Genomic DNA, 16631 nt, shown 5'->3' with positions numbered 1-16631 from the left:
AGGATACACACAACACACACATATATAACACAACCCAACCCTCATGTATTCCAAAGCTAAGAGCATTCCACATCCCTCTTAATAATTTGAGTTACTTCATTCGGTTTTGAACGCTCAACAAATGGTTCAAAACCAAACCCAACCTAAAGACCTAAAACAACAAAAACAATATTTCAATCCATAGGCACACTTAATCAAGTTCATTTACAGCATACATAATTGTTATTATTATTTCACAATTTTCAGTTCTTTTGTGAAACTTGGCAGTGCTAGTCTCCCATGAAAGCTCAAATTTATCTCAACAAATCTATCAATGTACCACATGATATAGTAGAAAGACCAGCGCCACTTCCAAGTTGCATCATCCAAGCATTTTTGCTTCTACAGAAATTATCTACCAAATTTACATTTTCTTGAGAAGGAACTCAAACCAATTCTCGGGTGCTCTACAATGAATAGGATGGTCAATTTGTATATTTTCTACATAATATCCTTCCAAACCGAATTGGTTGTCAGTTTCATCCCAGCTTATGCTACATCCTTGGTCTCGAGAGCCAACCACCGTTAACTCAATAGCTTCCACTCTCGAGTTGTCGTTTAGCCATCGTCTTTCAAAAAGCATTTCTCTAAACATAGTACAACAGGGAGTGGGGGGTGGATTTGATTCTCAAAAATGTGTAACCACTTCATATTGTTTGCTTTAATCCTGTATGTCTCAATTATTGATACAAAGAAGATGCTAGAATGGCAGAGGTGTATATGCATTAATCAAGCCACACACACAGCCAGCTTGTAGGCCACTTCACACAATCTCCTTATATCATCGAAAATGTACAAATCTAGTTTTTAACTAATTTCTTTGATCTTATACATAGTATACATGTAATTTGAGGATGATTCAGACCAACCGCAACAAATAAATGCACGTTCCCATTGGATAACTTGATACTGTCCAAGCTTCATTCATCACTATCAAGTCCTTCCACTTCTATTTGCATTTCATCTGCTACATATATATTTTGCATGCAGATATATGCATTAAGACACTTTCCATCCAACCGCAATGCTTGCTCAAATGCCCATCTCCCAAGCTCCACGTTCCACCACTTTTTACAAGCACCCAATACAGTCAGGAACAGCAAAAGACAGTCAGAACTAGGCCAGACCTTTTCAAGCAACATTTTCACTTTATGAAAATGTCCAGCACGACCATATAGATCAATCATGCAGGTGTAGTGTTCTAGTGTTGGAGTAATACTGCAGACAACACAAATCTCATCAAACAGCTTTTCTGCTTCCTTCACTAGACCAGCATGGCTACAAGCGGTCAGCAAGACAAGTAAGCTAACTACATCTGGCATGATACCTTCGTCCCTCATTCTTCTATACAATAGAAAAACTGTGTTGGCTTGACCTAACTGGGCATATCCAGCACCCAAGGCACTCCAAGTTACAACATTTCGCATGGGAAGCTCTTCAAATACTTCTTTTGCTTTCTCGAGGGCACCACATTTGGAATACATGTCCACCAATGTCGTGCCTAGCACGATATCTTTCTCCAGCAAATGTTGCATCCGAACCTCGCGGTCTAAATCTTCTCCAATCATTAAACACCCCATAATGCCGCAAGCTTTGAAAATACTGGCATAGGTTACTGCATTTGGACAGACTCCCAAATCTTGCATCTGTTTGAAACATTTCAATGCTTCATAGCCGAGCCCATTTTGCGTGAATGCCGTGATCATGGCACTCCAAGAGACAACATTCCTTACCGGAAGGTGTTCAAACACTTCGATTGCTTTTTCTAGTGCACCACACTTGGAGTACATGTCAACCAGTGCAGTGCCTAGCACAACATCGTTCTGCAGTAGCCCTTGCTTTCTAACTTCAGCATGTATGTCTTCCCCAATACCCAGGGACTTCACAATTCCACAAGCTTTTAAAATGCATGTATAGGTTACGGCATCCGGAGACACACCTGCATCTTGCATACGTCTGAAGGATTTCAGCACCAAATCCCCAAGGTCATTTCGGGCATATCCAGTTATCAATGCATTCCAAGATGCAATATTCTGCACTGGAAGGAGCTCGAATACTTCTTTTGCTTTTGGTAATGCGCCACACTTGGAATACATGTCTACCAGTGCATTTCCTAGCAGCAAATCTTCCTTCAATAATCCTTCCTTTCTAATCTTGACATCGATATATGACCCAATCTCTAGAGACCTCACATTGCCACAAACCTTCAAAATACACAGATAAGTTATCACGTTTGGACGGATTCCAGCATCTTGCATTTGCCGAAAGGATTTTAATGCTTCTTTGTTGAGTCCATTCTGGGCATATCCAACAATTAGGGCATTCCAAGATGCTACATTTCTTATCGGAAGTTTCTCAAATACTCCTGCTGCTTTGTGAACCACACCGCACTTAGCATACATGCTCACCAATGCATTGCCAAGCACAACACTATTATTTCGCAATAAGCCTTTCCTTCTGACCTCCGCGTCTACCTCTTCCCCAGTTTCTAGACACCTCACAATTCCACAAGCTTTCAATACAGAGATGAAAGTGATCGCATTTGGATGTATCCCCGCCTCTCGCATCTGCCTGAAGCATTTCAATGCTTCGGCACCAAGCCCATGTTGGACATATCCAGAAATAAGGGCAGTCCACGAGAAAACATTTTGCATTGGAAGGTGCTCAAACACTTCCCTTGCTTTCTCAACTGCAAAACACCTGAAATACATGTCCACCATCGCAGTCCCAAGGGCAATATTTTTATGTAATAAGCCTTGTTTTTTTACCTCGGTTGCTATAGCTTGGCCAAGATCTAGAGACCCTGTGATGCCACAAGCTTTCAGAACCGAGATATAGGTTATGGCATTCGGGCAGATGCCGTCCTCCCTCATGTATTGAAAACATTCTAACGCCTCCTTACAGAACTCATTACGGACATAACCAGAGATAAGCGCATTCCAAAACACCACATTTGGTGCAGGATTCTGCTTGAGTACTTCGCACGCTTTCTCCAAATCACCACAATCTGCATACGTGGTGATCAGGGCAGTGGTGATATACGTATCTTTTGTAACCAAGTTTTTATTAAGAAGATCAGCATGTATGTTGCTCAATTTCCATAGGTTCTTCTCTTTCTGGCAAGACTTTATCAGATTCAAGAGTGAAAGTCTATCATGTTTTGGAATTAGGTCATCGTTACAAAGTTTAGCTGGGGAAGCAGCAGTCAAGCGGGGATCGTTAACGTTAACTCCATTTGGTGGAAGGTGAAGTGTACAGTTCATCGATCCAGAATAGGGTTTTCTGTCACTGAGTGTAATGATGATGATGCGCAAATAAGTCGATTACAAAATACCTTGGCATTGAATTGAAAAACGCCGTGATGTAACAATACAGGACGTCGGCAACAGAGTTCCTCCGAGACACGAGGCTTCTATAAATACGAGAACTCACATGGGTATTTTGTAGTTTCTTTCCCCTTCTATATATATAGCTCAACAAAACAATGGCAATAGTAGTCACTCACAAAGCTTATCTCTAAATGTGCTGATGCAAACAACCCTTCATTATGGTTGTTCTCCATGGTATCCATGTCTAGGACTAGCAAGACAAATCCAACAAGGGAATTTCAGGGTTGGGGTAGGTTTTAAATTTGTGCAAACAATGGAGCCAGCCACACAAACAACGACATACATACCCCAACATCTTAAGCATCCCTTTCTCAATGGGCATGTTCTGACCTTAGTTTTCATGTCTTGGTTAAGCTCAGATTTTTAGAGTTATCTCTCTTTTGTTTTTGAAATTCCCCTATTTTGACTAAATATAGGAATGCGTGTTACCATCAGATAATATAAGAATAATTCTTAATAGTAGGACTTAGTCATGTTGTGACATCAAATCCGAATCATGATTTAACATTTACTTGGTGAAGTTAGGTGTCACCCTTTTCAGGAACTTTAAATCTTCCTATTTTTCCACAATGTACTAGGGTTTTCCACGCTTCTGAAGCCTAGACACAGATTCTGCACATTTTTGCTCTCAATTCATATTGGCAGAGTGAATAAAGTCTACATCATATCACATGAGCAAATCTTATGGGTTGCAGTAGCACTTAAGAGACTCTATTCAAATGGGGAGGCTGGGCAGGAACCCAAATCATATCATATGAACAAATGTTGCCAGTACCTTGGTGTTCAAACACCTCTTTGAAAAACTTTCAAACACTTCAAAAATCATCAGCTACCACCATATGCAGACACAATCAACATTACCATCTTGTTACATACAATACTTTTCATTATAGAATGAAGTTAATTCGATCTTTTACTCTCTAATACCGACAGTACCCCCTTGATTAAAATAAAATCCGTAGAGAAAGAAAGAAAAAAGTGAAAGATCAAAGAACCGTAATCATGCCAAAGAAATGTAAGCATGAAGCATCACTAAATTCACATAATGAGCTGAAATAATTTCATGGTAAACAAGAATTCAAAGAACAATGCATGACTTAGTTGTTGCAAATGTTTAAGACGGCATAAGAAGGTTTGTTATCCTTTGCAACTGGGAAAAAAAACTAGTCTTTTCCTTGGAAAAAGTTTGTTTAACTTACATACTACTATGTCGTCTTTCTCAGATCCTTGAAGGAGTGGCCTAGCCACCCCCAAAGGTCTAGATCATCTTATATAGTGTCAGAACAAAAGTCAAGTCAAGTCAATCATCGTGCCTAAGATAAAAATTACACCGTGATAAATCCAGTAGTTTACAAGGTTAACTATCAGCAGTAGTGAGTCTCAACATCAGCTATATTGAAGACATACGTAATTACAACCCCCCCTTTATCATTAACCATTACCAGAACCAGTAGCTGAAGCTGGATGGATCACTGCAGATTCGAATTGAACCCAGTTAGAGATAGTAAGTATAACTTTTATTCCTCTCTCTCTCTCTCTCTCTCTCTCTTTTTAAACTCTGGAATGATGGGCCTCAACAAGTATTCGATGAAAGTCTATAATGTTGATCATCAAACAGCAATTGGGGATGTGGGCTCTGACTCATTTGACATAGATGAAGGAACAGACACCGTTGCTACTTCTTTCGATAGCGCCACAAAATTCACAGGAGCACTTGGCCGGGGTCTCTCTCTCTTCGCATCTTTCCCAATCCGAACAGGTGTTACCCCATTCACTCGAGGGAGAAGAGTATCTACATTGCCTTGTGTTGATGCAAGCGAAAGGCGCCTGGTAGACGCTGGCATGTCAACAGATCCATTTGTTCGACCATTCATTTGTTTCTTTGCACTACCTAATGGTTTATTGTTTGGACTCGGCCTTGAGCCGAAAAATGTTTCTTGTTCAGTTAGTAATTGCTCTTGTATCTTCTTCTGGTCCTGGAAATTATTCATACCACATCATGTAAGAAAATTCAGAAATGTACACAGGTAGAGAATGATGCATTAGAAACACTCTTGTTTAGTTATCATAAGAGATCGTGAATGTGGAGACATACACGTGCACGCCGCTTCTCTTCTTCTTTTTCTTGTCGAACTATACTATATTCATCAAGCATATCCAGCAACCGTATCTGTAAAACATAAATTAGTTTCCCAAAAACCTTATGTTAGATTGGGAACTCCAAGAAATCAAAAGTCGATCAAATAACATACCTTAGATTCCTCGGGATTAGGACACTCACCTCATCATAAACGAAAGGTAAGCCGTGCTCTTCTTCCCATGACTTAGTCTTTGCCACTAGGGATTCAACCATGGCTGTCCAGGATCTCAAAACAGGTAATTAGCAAGAGAACAATTTAATTGCCAGATTAAAAATAGTCATTCAAATGTAAACTACCAGTGGGTTTACAAATTAAAACTGTTAGCTTTTTTAAGAGCACAAATGGATTAAATAGTCATTCAAATGTAGACTACCAGTGGGTTTACAAATTAAAACAGTTAGCTTTTTTAAGAGCACAAATGGATTAAATAGTCATTCTAAGAGGTTAACCTGGTAATTTATTTACTGTAACACGAGCACGTTCTGCTCTTTTCAAGTTTATGTGTGCGCCCCTGGTTGCATTATACCTATTCTGATCCTGAAGAATGTTGCATCAAATTGAAAGGCATACGTTATGACAATGTGTGATGCTACATTGAAGTGGAAAAAACACCCAATTTATACGATTCTCACTCTACTGTAGTCCTCTAGCCAGCTCTCCTCCTCACAAGCTGCCATCCATTTCTCCACTCTTTCCAATATATCCTTCCTACTGAGTGCCTCCTCTTTTGCAATATTGATTTGTTTATCCATGGTTGCGAGAAGTTCAGATGGATCGAACATGCCTTAAATTAGCAAAAATAATACCTTTTGTTCAGATCAACAAATTGTGATTGAAACATGAATAATAGCCTACTACGACACCACACAGATTGGGTTAGACAGCCCACCTGAATCAATGATGGCCATCATCTTATCACGTGTAGTATTAGGATCAGGCCTTATATGAGCTCTCCTGAAGATATCATCAAGTTCATCTTGCTTTTTCATAACCAGTTCTTTAGTCTTGCTTGCCTTGAGAGTATCCAACCTTTCAACCTCAACCTCTGTCTGAATTTTCCTCCCAAATGACGAGTTAAGTGATTGTTAGTCCCAACATAATCTCCTTATTGATTTTCCTAATTAGCAATACTACCAGAAATAATCACTTGATGCTAGAAATGGCAGCTCAGCCTGTTAAACCGAGCTTATTCTACGTCATTCTTTTCTTAACCTACAGCAATACGCTGTTTAAACACTTTGTATTGGACAAAGACCTGTTCAATGTTATCGAGAGCCAGAGCCTGAGGAGCACAAACTTCATCTTCTGTCATGCTGAGAATGCTAGTAACGTGATGAAATAATTGCCGCTCCTCTAATGGGGTATCCATCAACGTCCACATCTCGATCAAAGAAGAGCCTAGATCTTGAAGCTAGCACAATCATGGAAATAGAAACAAGTTAAGCTAACGGCACAGCAAGAAAATGAAGATGACCAACACAACCTTGAGCGGGAGGATATTTTCATTCATTTTACCTTCTTTATGCGTCGTTTCTTCTCTTCTTTCAGTGAGGTTACAGTGGTAGCTAATCTCTCAATAGTGTCATGGCTAATGCTTTTGGATTGTCCAGATATGGATTCATCCAAGCTTGGATGCACTGTCGTAACAGTCTTGAAGAAATCCATGCCAAGCACAGCACAGTGCTCATGGATAACATTCACATAATCCAGAACTTTGTGCAAACGTTCACTCTGTGGGGGAAATAACAAAGAAGGAACGATATGAACCATGAACATAATTGGCGGCAGATTTAGCAATAAAATACTTTTCACTTAGTGGAGGTGAGGGAAGCTAAAAATATATGTGCGTCCTAACCTTCTCCTTCTGAAGAGCTTGAAGCTGAGAGGTGTATTCATCGAGCCTTTTCAAGGACAGGTCTTCTTCTGTTGCCGGAGAGTACTCATTACCAGAGTCATTCAAATTATTACCTAAGATCTCCGTAGTAATTTTTGAAATGTGTGCTTTCACGTCACTAAACTGACGCATACGCTCCTCTTGCTTCTGTCTCAGTTCATCCAAATGTGGCTCAATAGCACCTAACTGCTCTCGCAAGCTAATTCCAGCTCGCTTTTCAGGCTACAGATCAATTACATAAGATGAAGAAAAGAATATTTCTATGAGGAATGAGGATCAAAATAAAGCCTAGCTAGTGGAGACAACAAAATATGACAAACTTCCGGTATAGGAAACATAGATCAATGCAGGATTTTTAAGGAGGATGGTTTATTGCAGAATATAATTTTTTCTGAACAAAAGTTTCGTAGTAGATCTATGGTTAGGCGCTTTGCAGAGGAATTGAAACGTTTCGACTTCGCCACATTGCATAGGAAAAATGAATGTATCTCGAAAACGATATTAAATAACGGTGGTATTATACCCGTCCAAGCGAAGGCTTGTCACCAAGTCGAGAGATGAGGGACGCGAGCTCAGATTCAGAGTCAGCCAGAGCTTTCATGAGTCGAGCTCGAGAGCTGCTGGCTTGCTCCACCTTCCTTCTGTACACCTGCAAGCACTCCTGCTCCAACTGTAACAGCATCTCATCCCGTCCTGCGTCGCTCTCCCCTACCTCGTCCCAAATGTGCTGCGACAACGTCCAAAACCAGCTTCTTTAATGTCGTAAAGCTAAACCCTACTAACCTCGTAGTCGTTGAGACGAAGCGAAAACGCTTACCTGAAGCTCTCGTAGTAGAGAAGCGCATGTTGTTTCGGTTTCTCCGTTCACCATTGCCGAAGCCAAAGAAGAAGGAGGAGGAGGAGCTGAGATCTTTTCCTTAGATGTGATACTGTAGCTACACCGGACGCAGAATGAGGTTCGGAGGTAGTGAAAAAGCGTTGGAGATGTGGAGGAGAGAGAGAGAGAGAGAGAGAGAGAGAGAGAGAGCAATGCAGGCAGTGAGATATGAAGATTACATAAGTAGTGAAGTAAGTAAGCTGAAGGGAGAGAGCTAAGGTGGGGGCGGACGGCAATGGTGGAACGGGTGCTCCAGCAGAGAAGGTACAGACAATGGAAGAAGAAGAAGAAGAAGAAGAAGAAGAAGAAGAAGGGGGGTTAGGGTTGAGAAGAGAAGATAGGGTAAGGTAAGGTAAGGTATGGTATGGTATGGTAAGGAGGAGAAGATTGCGGGGGGGGGCAGACAGCCGAGAGAGTATAGTAAAAGGAGATGAAGAAGCTAAGAATATGTTATGTTTTTTAACACATACATACAGTCTTACAGATCATAGTATGTACGTACTACGTAATATACTCGAATGCATTGGCAAATATTCGTTTTCATACATACGAATGCGTTTGTTATCGAAAATTTCCTTATGGTTTTTTTTTTTTTTTACACTTCTTACCTTTTTTTTTTTTACCTTAATAGTAAATAAATAATGAATCCAAAAAGTATGGTATTTATCATATGTACTTCAAGGGTGTCTACCATATTCGAATGTTTTAAGCATTCGAGAATGCGCGTATGGTACGTATGGTTCATACTATGCAACAGATACACACACTCTCTCTCTCACTCACTCAGTCCTGTGTGTGTGTGTGTGTGTTGTGTGTGTCTTTGTCTCTCTCGTGTGTCCGTGTGCTTTTTTTTTTTGCCCTTTTTGCTTTCTTTCCTTTTCTTCTTCCTTTTTGTGTGTGTGTGTGTGTGTGTGTGTTCGTTTTTTCTTTTCTTTCTGTTTCTTCTGTTTCTTTTTCTTTTTGTGGGTTGTGTGTGTGTATGGGGTGGATGGATGGATTGGGATGAATCGAAAATCTCAGTCTGCATACTCATTTCTCTCTCCAAATCTCAACCTCAAAAAAAGAAAAAAAAAAAGAGTTTCCTGCTGCTTATCGTAAAAAAACACTAATTCAGAGTACATACAATACAATACAATACATATGAATGCCAAAAAAGTCGCAAAAACGTAAGGCTAGGCTTCTTTAATATCAACTACAAACAAACCCGCTAATCAAACCTGGAGTTTTTTTAGTTACGATCTTGTTAGGGTCTAGTAAACTAGCACTTCCCATTGGCAAATTGTACTAAACTCTCTTTTTTCATATGCTTGAGCACGACGAATGCCTTTGTCCGCTTTTGAAGCAGCATCACCGTGACAAAATGCTTTCGAAATCTCTCTTCTCTAAACTGGATTTGACTAATCCCCCATGCATCCACTTTCGTACCTTGCTTTTGTAAAATTGCTATGAGTTGCTCCATCAGAGTGTGTGACTTCCATTCCATAGGCTAATTAAATAGATGTAATATTAATGTCTATGTTCTCATATGATATGCAATCCGTTGTAGAATTAAGTATGTGGTCCCGGTTTGTTTTCCTTTCTTCCATAGATTGCATCAAGATGGTCTCGGAAGATAAGTTATTGGAGCGTGCTAATTGGTTCACCATATTTACCATGAGGTTATATACAAGCTAACAAGTTCTTCTTCCATAACAGGCTTTTTAGTCCAAACAATAAAAAATAGTGCCACTATCGTAAGGTAATGCTGACAAAATGAGAAAAGGCAAAATCTATCATTCAAAGAATGAATCAATTCATTATTTCATGGGAGATCTCCTGTGTTGGAGGCATTAACGTCACCTATTTCATTTATTATGACAACAATGGAGAGCCTATTCAAAAGTCCCCAATTTATGGTGCAAAGTTAACATGATGATGACAACTTTCTTTGTATCAAAACGAACCAACAATTCTTGATGACCCATATATAGTTTCTCGACAATCATTTATTGAATAATGAATGAATTCGCTCCTCCAAATTTCATGATATGAAATTAGATGATTGTTTTTATAAAATCATTCAAAAACACACACTCCCTTTACTTGCTAGAATTGTTAAATCGATTTCAATTTAATTTTTCATATGTATAGCCTCCTCGTGAAAGTCAATCAAGGACTCGATTTCTCTTTTTATCAAATTGCCCAAATATTTTATAATTTAATTGTTAGAAGAACAACAATTATATAAGATCATTAGACATACGTAAGAGAACTTATAGGACATGCCACAATTTATGTAGGTGTCCCCATTGAAGGGATAATGTGGATTTAAACTTGACACATTACCCATAGAACAAATCTATCAATGTTTTCGATAAGGGTTGCAACAAAAATGACCTTAAGGGACAACAAATGGACGGTGGGTGCGACGAGATGGATTCAAGACTACCCAAGAAAGGCTCGTGGGACCTTGAGTGATTAAGTATTTATGCAACCGAAGATGAATTGATGGGATGGAAGAGAATTATCATGAAAGGTCATTATCTATTCTACATCCATAAAACAAAACAAAAAGGAATATGAACAAGAGACATGCTCCACTAAGTGGTATTGTATAACGGAGGGAATGGGGATGATGTTTGATTAACCATATGCATTGAAAAAATCCATGTCGAAACAAATTCGTAAAGGTTCTAAATTTAAGTACAAAAAATCGTCACTAACTCACAAGCAAATATAAATGCTATCATTATAAGGTGCTTATTCAAATAAGAAAATGAGATGTTACATATTCTATACTCTTGCATTCAAAATACTAACTACATCACATAATGGCACGTGCGACCTCCTTGAAAAAACATGGTGTTAATCACTATGTAAACAAGGTTATTCATAGTTTGTTTCTATGGCCTCACAATCTTTTGGAACTAAAATTAGAAACGATAACGTGTAACATACAATGGTAGAGAATTAGAGTAACCCCAAATTTTCTTGTTGTCACAAGGCCTCTATTAATTAAAGGTGTAGAAATGAGCATTATACCGCTACTTTTTTGCATGTCACAAGGGCATCATATCAAAACTCTCTAAAAGAGCAAATGAATACTTGATATTTGCACGTCGAGCATGTTACACCTTGACAAGTGGTGGGGTTTTTACTTTTCACGTTGACATGTGATGAAAGATATTTCATTTTTGTCTTTGTTTGTGATCTAACACAAATGAGAGGACCATACTTGCCAAGCAGGAGCACATTTAATTTAGTATTGCTACCTACTTTGTGGATCATATTCAACTTCATTTTATTATACCCTTCGCCGTGCACTTTTGTGACAAGTCCTTGTTGCCTCGGATGATCTTACCTTGCAATGCGAGTTCGGGTAATGGACTATTCTTCTCATTTCTTTGCAACGCAAGAATATTGGCATATAATATGGGGCGAACAAGGGTTTGATAAGCTTTATCATTTTCAACTTTCATGACAACCATGTAGTATTTGGTGTGAAATATATAATAAAGTCTCATACTTTATATCTTACACCTTAATGAAACCTTTCTTGTCATTGTTTTTGAAGGGCAATGTTGTTATCGTTTTCATTCGTGCTAAGAAAACGTGAACTTCGATGTCAATGTTGTAAAGCTGCTTTTTCTTCTCTTTTGGAGCAAGCTCTTAGTGTGTATGAGCTCAAACTTTTTTATGAAACCTTTTAGAACAAGCAACAAAATGGTAAAGCATGTACTAAAGGTCACAAAACTTAGTTTTAAAGGTTGTCTTTTATCTAGTTTGAGTAAGTGATGTTTGTATTGAAACTTGTTAATTTGATTATCTCGATGTTTAGCTTATAAAAAAGACTGAGATTGAGACAATGCATAGCATTGTGTTTCCATGAGTAATGGCTTGAATATCTTCAAACTAGCTTTGAATGATCACTATCTTTATGTGGCTTATATTTTCTTCGTGGAGTGTTCGGATATTTCAAAACACATCCATCTACCCTAAAATATTGTGATAAAAATTACATTTTCATGTATGTCCTCTTAATAATGGCATTTTCTTCTTGAGGCCATTCTCCATAATGATGGTAGATTTTCAGTGTTGATCAAAGCTGCTGGATTTTCGAAAGTGTCGTTTTTTTCCATGACCATGCGTACAACATCCTTGCCAAACCCATGGACCATTTATGGATATCAATGGCCACAAAGATCTACCCGTGACCATACATATCCTTCTATTATAGTTCCAACCACTATATATCATTATTCCCTTCATCCACCCCTCATCTTTTTCATAATATGCATTCTCTACCAACTAGGATTCTGAACGTAGTCAATTGATGTCACAACATCGACTTTTTAACGACTCGGTCTTGTGTCACCTTCTCAATGCGAACATGCTATACTATATTCCTTCTTTCGAACGACTAGGGTTGTCTCTGAACAAAGTTGCGATTGGATTAGCAAACTCATCATCCCAATTACTTGATTTACTAAACCCAACCATTGAAGCACCCTTGAAATGCATTGGAGCCATGAACAATTTTTGTATCATCTACATGTAACATATTATGCATATTTATGCTAAAGAACAATGCATGTGCATTTTGTGGAATACACGCTTCGACAACACTACTTGACGCTAGACAACCTTGATAAATCCCGAGAATGGGATGCGAGATGGCAATAACCAAAGACAAACGTATCTTTCATCACACGTATAGATAACGATATGACTAAAGGATTATCCAATATATTGTCCTTAGTGGCTCATTAGGAAAAAAATTTAGCCCATGATATTCTATTCAACATTTGATATCTCTCAATCCATAAGTTTAAGTTATCAAACCATTGTAATAATGATTCATGTAAAAAATCATAACTTACATCATTATTTATAGAAGTTTGTAGTATTAACAATATTTCTTCTCTCTTGATGCATAGAAATTCAATATGAGAGATCCATTCAAGAGTCCTCGTTCCATTGGTACAACAATGGCCATCAAAAACTTAAATGTCACTTGAGATAAACAAAATTAGAGTTTAAAGGGGGTACTCAAGTTTTTTACTATTCACAAATGTTTAAAGGAAAAAGTACGGTGATTGAATAACTTGGAACATGAAAGACTCGACCTTGATTCTCCTCTCAATCATCCAATATCAAATGGTCTTCCCTTGCCATTGGCTTTTTTGTTTGATTCTAACAAGGGGGACTATGTATAATGTATTTATTTGGAAACCTTTGTCCTTCTTGTCGGAAATACCTTTGTCCTATCAACAAGAATTATATCTTTGTGATCATGGATACTCGACAAGCGGTCACTCCATGAAACAGTCAACACATGTCCTCAATGTCCCTTCTTCTCGACTCCAAACATCAAGCTTGCATTTTTTACATCAAATTAAATTCGTACAACTCAACAAGTCTAGCCAAAGAATGTACGATGGTATCGAGGGAGAAATCCTCGATGTCCATCCTAGGGTTTGCAACATGGAGTAGTATCATCATAGCATAAGCCACAAATGGTTATACAAAAGAATGTATGTATGTATACAAATATGTGTGGTTATTTATTGTACACACACATCAAATCAGCAAGGATGCGAGTATAATAAGGGAATCAATCGATATATTCATTTATCCAACACAACGTTTGTACTTCTTGTGATTTTATAATATGAAGGCGTATCTTTTTGTTGGAAAAGAACGAATGTATGTATGTACATTCCAACCGTAGAGCCAATATGGTCTTACCCACGTTCAGGACCTGGGCCGTGACGACCAATTTGTGGCCATACTTAACTTACTTCCTTACTCTTATTACTATAATACATATATACATACATACATACATACATATATGATATAGTAATAAGTTATAACCTGTCTCTCGCCATTATTCTTGAGCCCTATCTATTATCTCAGTCTCAGTCTCTGTCTCTCTTTGGATACTGTTATCAGTTAAGAGTGTGAGTGTATTTTGGGGGAGAAGACTGAAGTGACGGGTATCTCTGTCTGTGTCCGATGAGCCTTCGGAGGCTCGTGGCATCGCCCACCATCTCCATCTCTACCGCTTCTGCACGTGGACCTCCGAGATCGCACCTCCGTTACCACAACATCGTCATCTATGTCTATGGCTATGGGAATGGCGACAATCATCGCAGAGGTTTTTGTTGGGTCCGACGTCCCAAACCTCTCACATGTGCTCGTCACGTGGATTCCACTACCGCGTGCCTCACCCATGGCCATGATTCTGCAGATACCCCTCCCACATCAGGTTTGGTTCTTGCACTTAATGTTTTGATAGAACTTGGGTTTAGTGTTCAAATTGGCAAATTTTCATAAAACAATGATAGAGCTTTTTTTGCGTGCTCTTATTAATATATACGTAAGTTCGGAAGCGGAACTTTTGTGGCCATTTCTGATGTTGTGCAATGTATGCCGTCACTCTCCTCAGGTGTGGTTGGCCCATCAAAGGTTGCAAACGATAGTATAGCGGCTCATAGTGATGCTTCCAATAAAGATTACAAAAAGAGAGATTCCTCGAGACGAACTCTAAATGTAAACCATGCATCCATTCGGATCCAGGGCACTGAAGAACAGGAAGAAACACGATGGTTCCCTTATATGGATCAGTTCAAAGTGAAAGACAAAGTTCTAACAAGTTCCCGAATCCTGGAGATGTTGGCTCCTTTTATGCTGGAAGAGAGGAGAAATAGAATCGAAAGGGTAGTACTGAATAGAACCTATACTGTATGTCCTGTGGTAGAAGGGCTCCTAGATCTCGGCAATATTGCAGCAGTTTTCCGCTCTGCTGATGCACTTGGATTTCAATCGGTACATGTAATAGCAAACGAGGCAGAAAAGAGGTAATCTCACCTCTAAAAAAATCTTATCTATTCATTTTGGCACTTTTTTTTCCACAAAAGGAGGATTTCAATGCCACATTGTTTTGATATTGGACTAGGTATAAGCAAAATAGAAACATTAGCATGGGTTCAGAGAAGTGGTTGGATGCTGAACTTTTTGATTCAACCAAGGATTGTATTGAAGAGCTTAAATCACGTGGCTACCGAATTGCTGTAGCAAGTATCGGTCATCACTCTGTATGGGATAGATATATGATGATTCCTTTTACCTTGATAAGCACATGAGAGTATAACTGCAAACGTGCAGAAATGCAATGTTTTGCTTGTAATGAAGGCGTTTCAAGGCAGTCAAAATGGTAACAAGTTGAAAGTTATCCGTGAAATAGGTTCCGATATCTGAGATGGATTGGACCATTCCTACAGCGGTAATCTTTGGCAATGAATTGAGGTTTGTAAAAAGCTAAACTATGAATTTGTTTAAGAGAAAATAGTAGCTTCCACTATTAGAATGTTAAGTAAATATGAAGTTCATGATTTCAATGTATTTTCCTTGGAATTTGATACACCCATTCTGCCTTCAATTGTTTTAGAGGAGTTAGTGAAGATGCAGTTCGATTTTCGGATATACAGTGCTATATCCCAATGGAAGGGATGGTGGACTCTTTCAATGTATCTGTTGCAGCGGGCATAGTCATGCATCATGCTGTCAATGATAGAAAAGCTCGACTTGTATGCGTCTCTAAAATTATGTTTGTTTTCCTTAAAAAATTCAAGCACCTTTTCACATATAATTACTCTTTTGGGTTTGCAAATCAGGGAAAACATGGGGATCTTTCTGCAGAGGAGCACAACATTTTATCTGCGGACTTCTACTTGCGGCATAGCTCTCGATCCCTGAGCGTTCTCACCACACTCCTCCAAAAAAAGCAAGAGGCGATGCAGAAATCATCTTTGAGATCTGTGTTGCAGGGAGATCTTGAAAATGATATTGATCTGCCTGATTATCTGAAAATTGATCTAGAAAAGGTTAACTTATGATCTTTTTTTCATAAATAACGGTCAAATTTTATAAGCTTTGGAAACGTTTCATTGAGTTTACAAGCTCCTATCTTTCATTTAAATCTATTGTTTAATTTACGGCTTAATATCAGGATACAAATAGCAATTTGGCGGGGATGTTAATGCACAGTGGCTTCGTTCTTGGGTAAAACTTGATGATTGGTGTATGCTTTTGTACATGAACTTTGGATTTAAGTACTATTCCAGTCCCTTTAAGTTGAGACGTAAATCAATCTGCATGTTTTATTCTCTTTATATACTGTATTCAAGTCTCATTCCCTATGATAATGATTTCTATGTTCATGAAAGTCTCAAACCCAGGTGGGGACTTCATTTGTCTTAACTTCTTATTTTATAAGGGTAAGCATCCCTTACCTCAATGTAATTTCT

The 16631-nt window shown here is 38.6% G+C and overlaps 3 protein-coding genes across 3 annotated transcripts; 1 reads left to right on the top strand and 2 right to left on the bottom strand.

The window, feature by feature from the left end:
- Positions 1-203: 203 nt before the first annotated feature.
- Positions 204-3446, bottom strand: LOC147870136 (pentatricopeptide repeat-containing protein At3g09040, mitochondrial-like). The gene is made up of 2 exons (XM_087337306.1): positions 852-3446; positions 204-624 (listed from the first exon to the last, which is right to left on the bottom strand). The coding sequence occupies exon 1, from the start codon at positions 3300-3302 to the stop codon at positions 960-962; it is 2343 nt and encodes a 780-aa protein (XP_087193432.1). The 5' UTR covers positions 3303-3446; the 3' UTR covers positions 204-624; positions 852-959.
- A 1139-nt stretch (positions 3447-4585) lies between these two features.
- On the bottom strand, positions 4586-8439 carry LOC147870135 (65-kDa microtubule-associated protein 1-like). Its single transcript, XM_087337303.1, has 11 exons — positions 8281-8439; positions 7987-8190; positions 7425-7685; positions 7085-7300; positions 6825-6980; positions 6459-6618; positions 6202-6353; positions 6019-6106; positions 5710-5783; positions 5524-5598; positions 4586-5404 (listed from the first exon to the last, which is right to left on the bottom strand). The coding sequence occupies exons 1-11, from the start codon at positions 8332-8334 to the stop codon at positions 5039-5041; spliced, it is 1806 nt and encodes a 601-aa protein (XP_087193429.1). The 5' UTR covers positions 8335-8439; the 3' UTR covers positions 4586-5038.
- A 5842-nt stretch (positions 8440-14281) lies between these two features.
- LOC147870134 (tRNA/rRNA methyltransferase (SpoU) family protein) lies at positions 14282-16368 on the top strand. The gene is made up of 6 exons (XM_087337290.1): positions 14282-14590; positions 14771-15182; positions 15281-15419; positions 15569-15630; positions 15773-15911; positions 15999-16368. The coding sequence occupies exons 1-6, from the start codon at positions 14338-14340 to the stop codon at positions 16218-16220; spliced, it is 1227 nt and encodes a 408-aa protein (XP_087193416.1). The 5' UTR covers positions 14282-14337; the 3' UTR covers positions 16221-16368.
- The last annotated feature ends 263 nt before the right edge of the window (positions 16369-16631 follow it).

Source organism: Azolla caroliniana, unplaced genomic scaffold (genome assembly GCF_043228905.1).
Source record: "Azolla caroliniana isolate FFs.n. ecotype wild unplaced genomic scaffold, voAzoCaro1.0.p SCAF_1, whole genome shotgun sequence".
In the NCBI taxonomy this organism is placed as follows: domain Eukaryota; kingdom Viridiplantae; phylum Streptophyta; class Polypodiopsida; order Salviniales; family Salviniaceae; genus Azolla; species Azolla caroliniana.
This window is presented reverse-complemented; position numbering and strand designations above follow the sequence as displayed.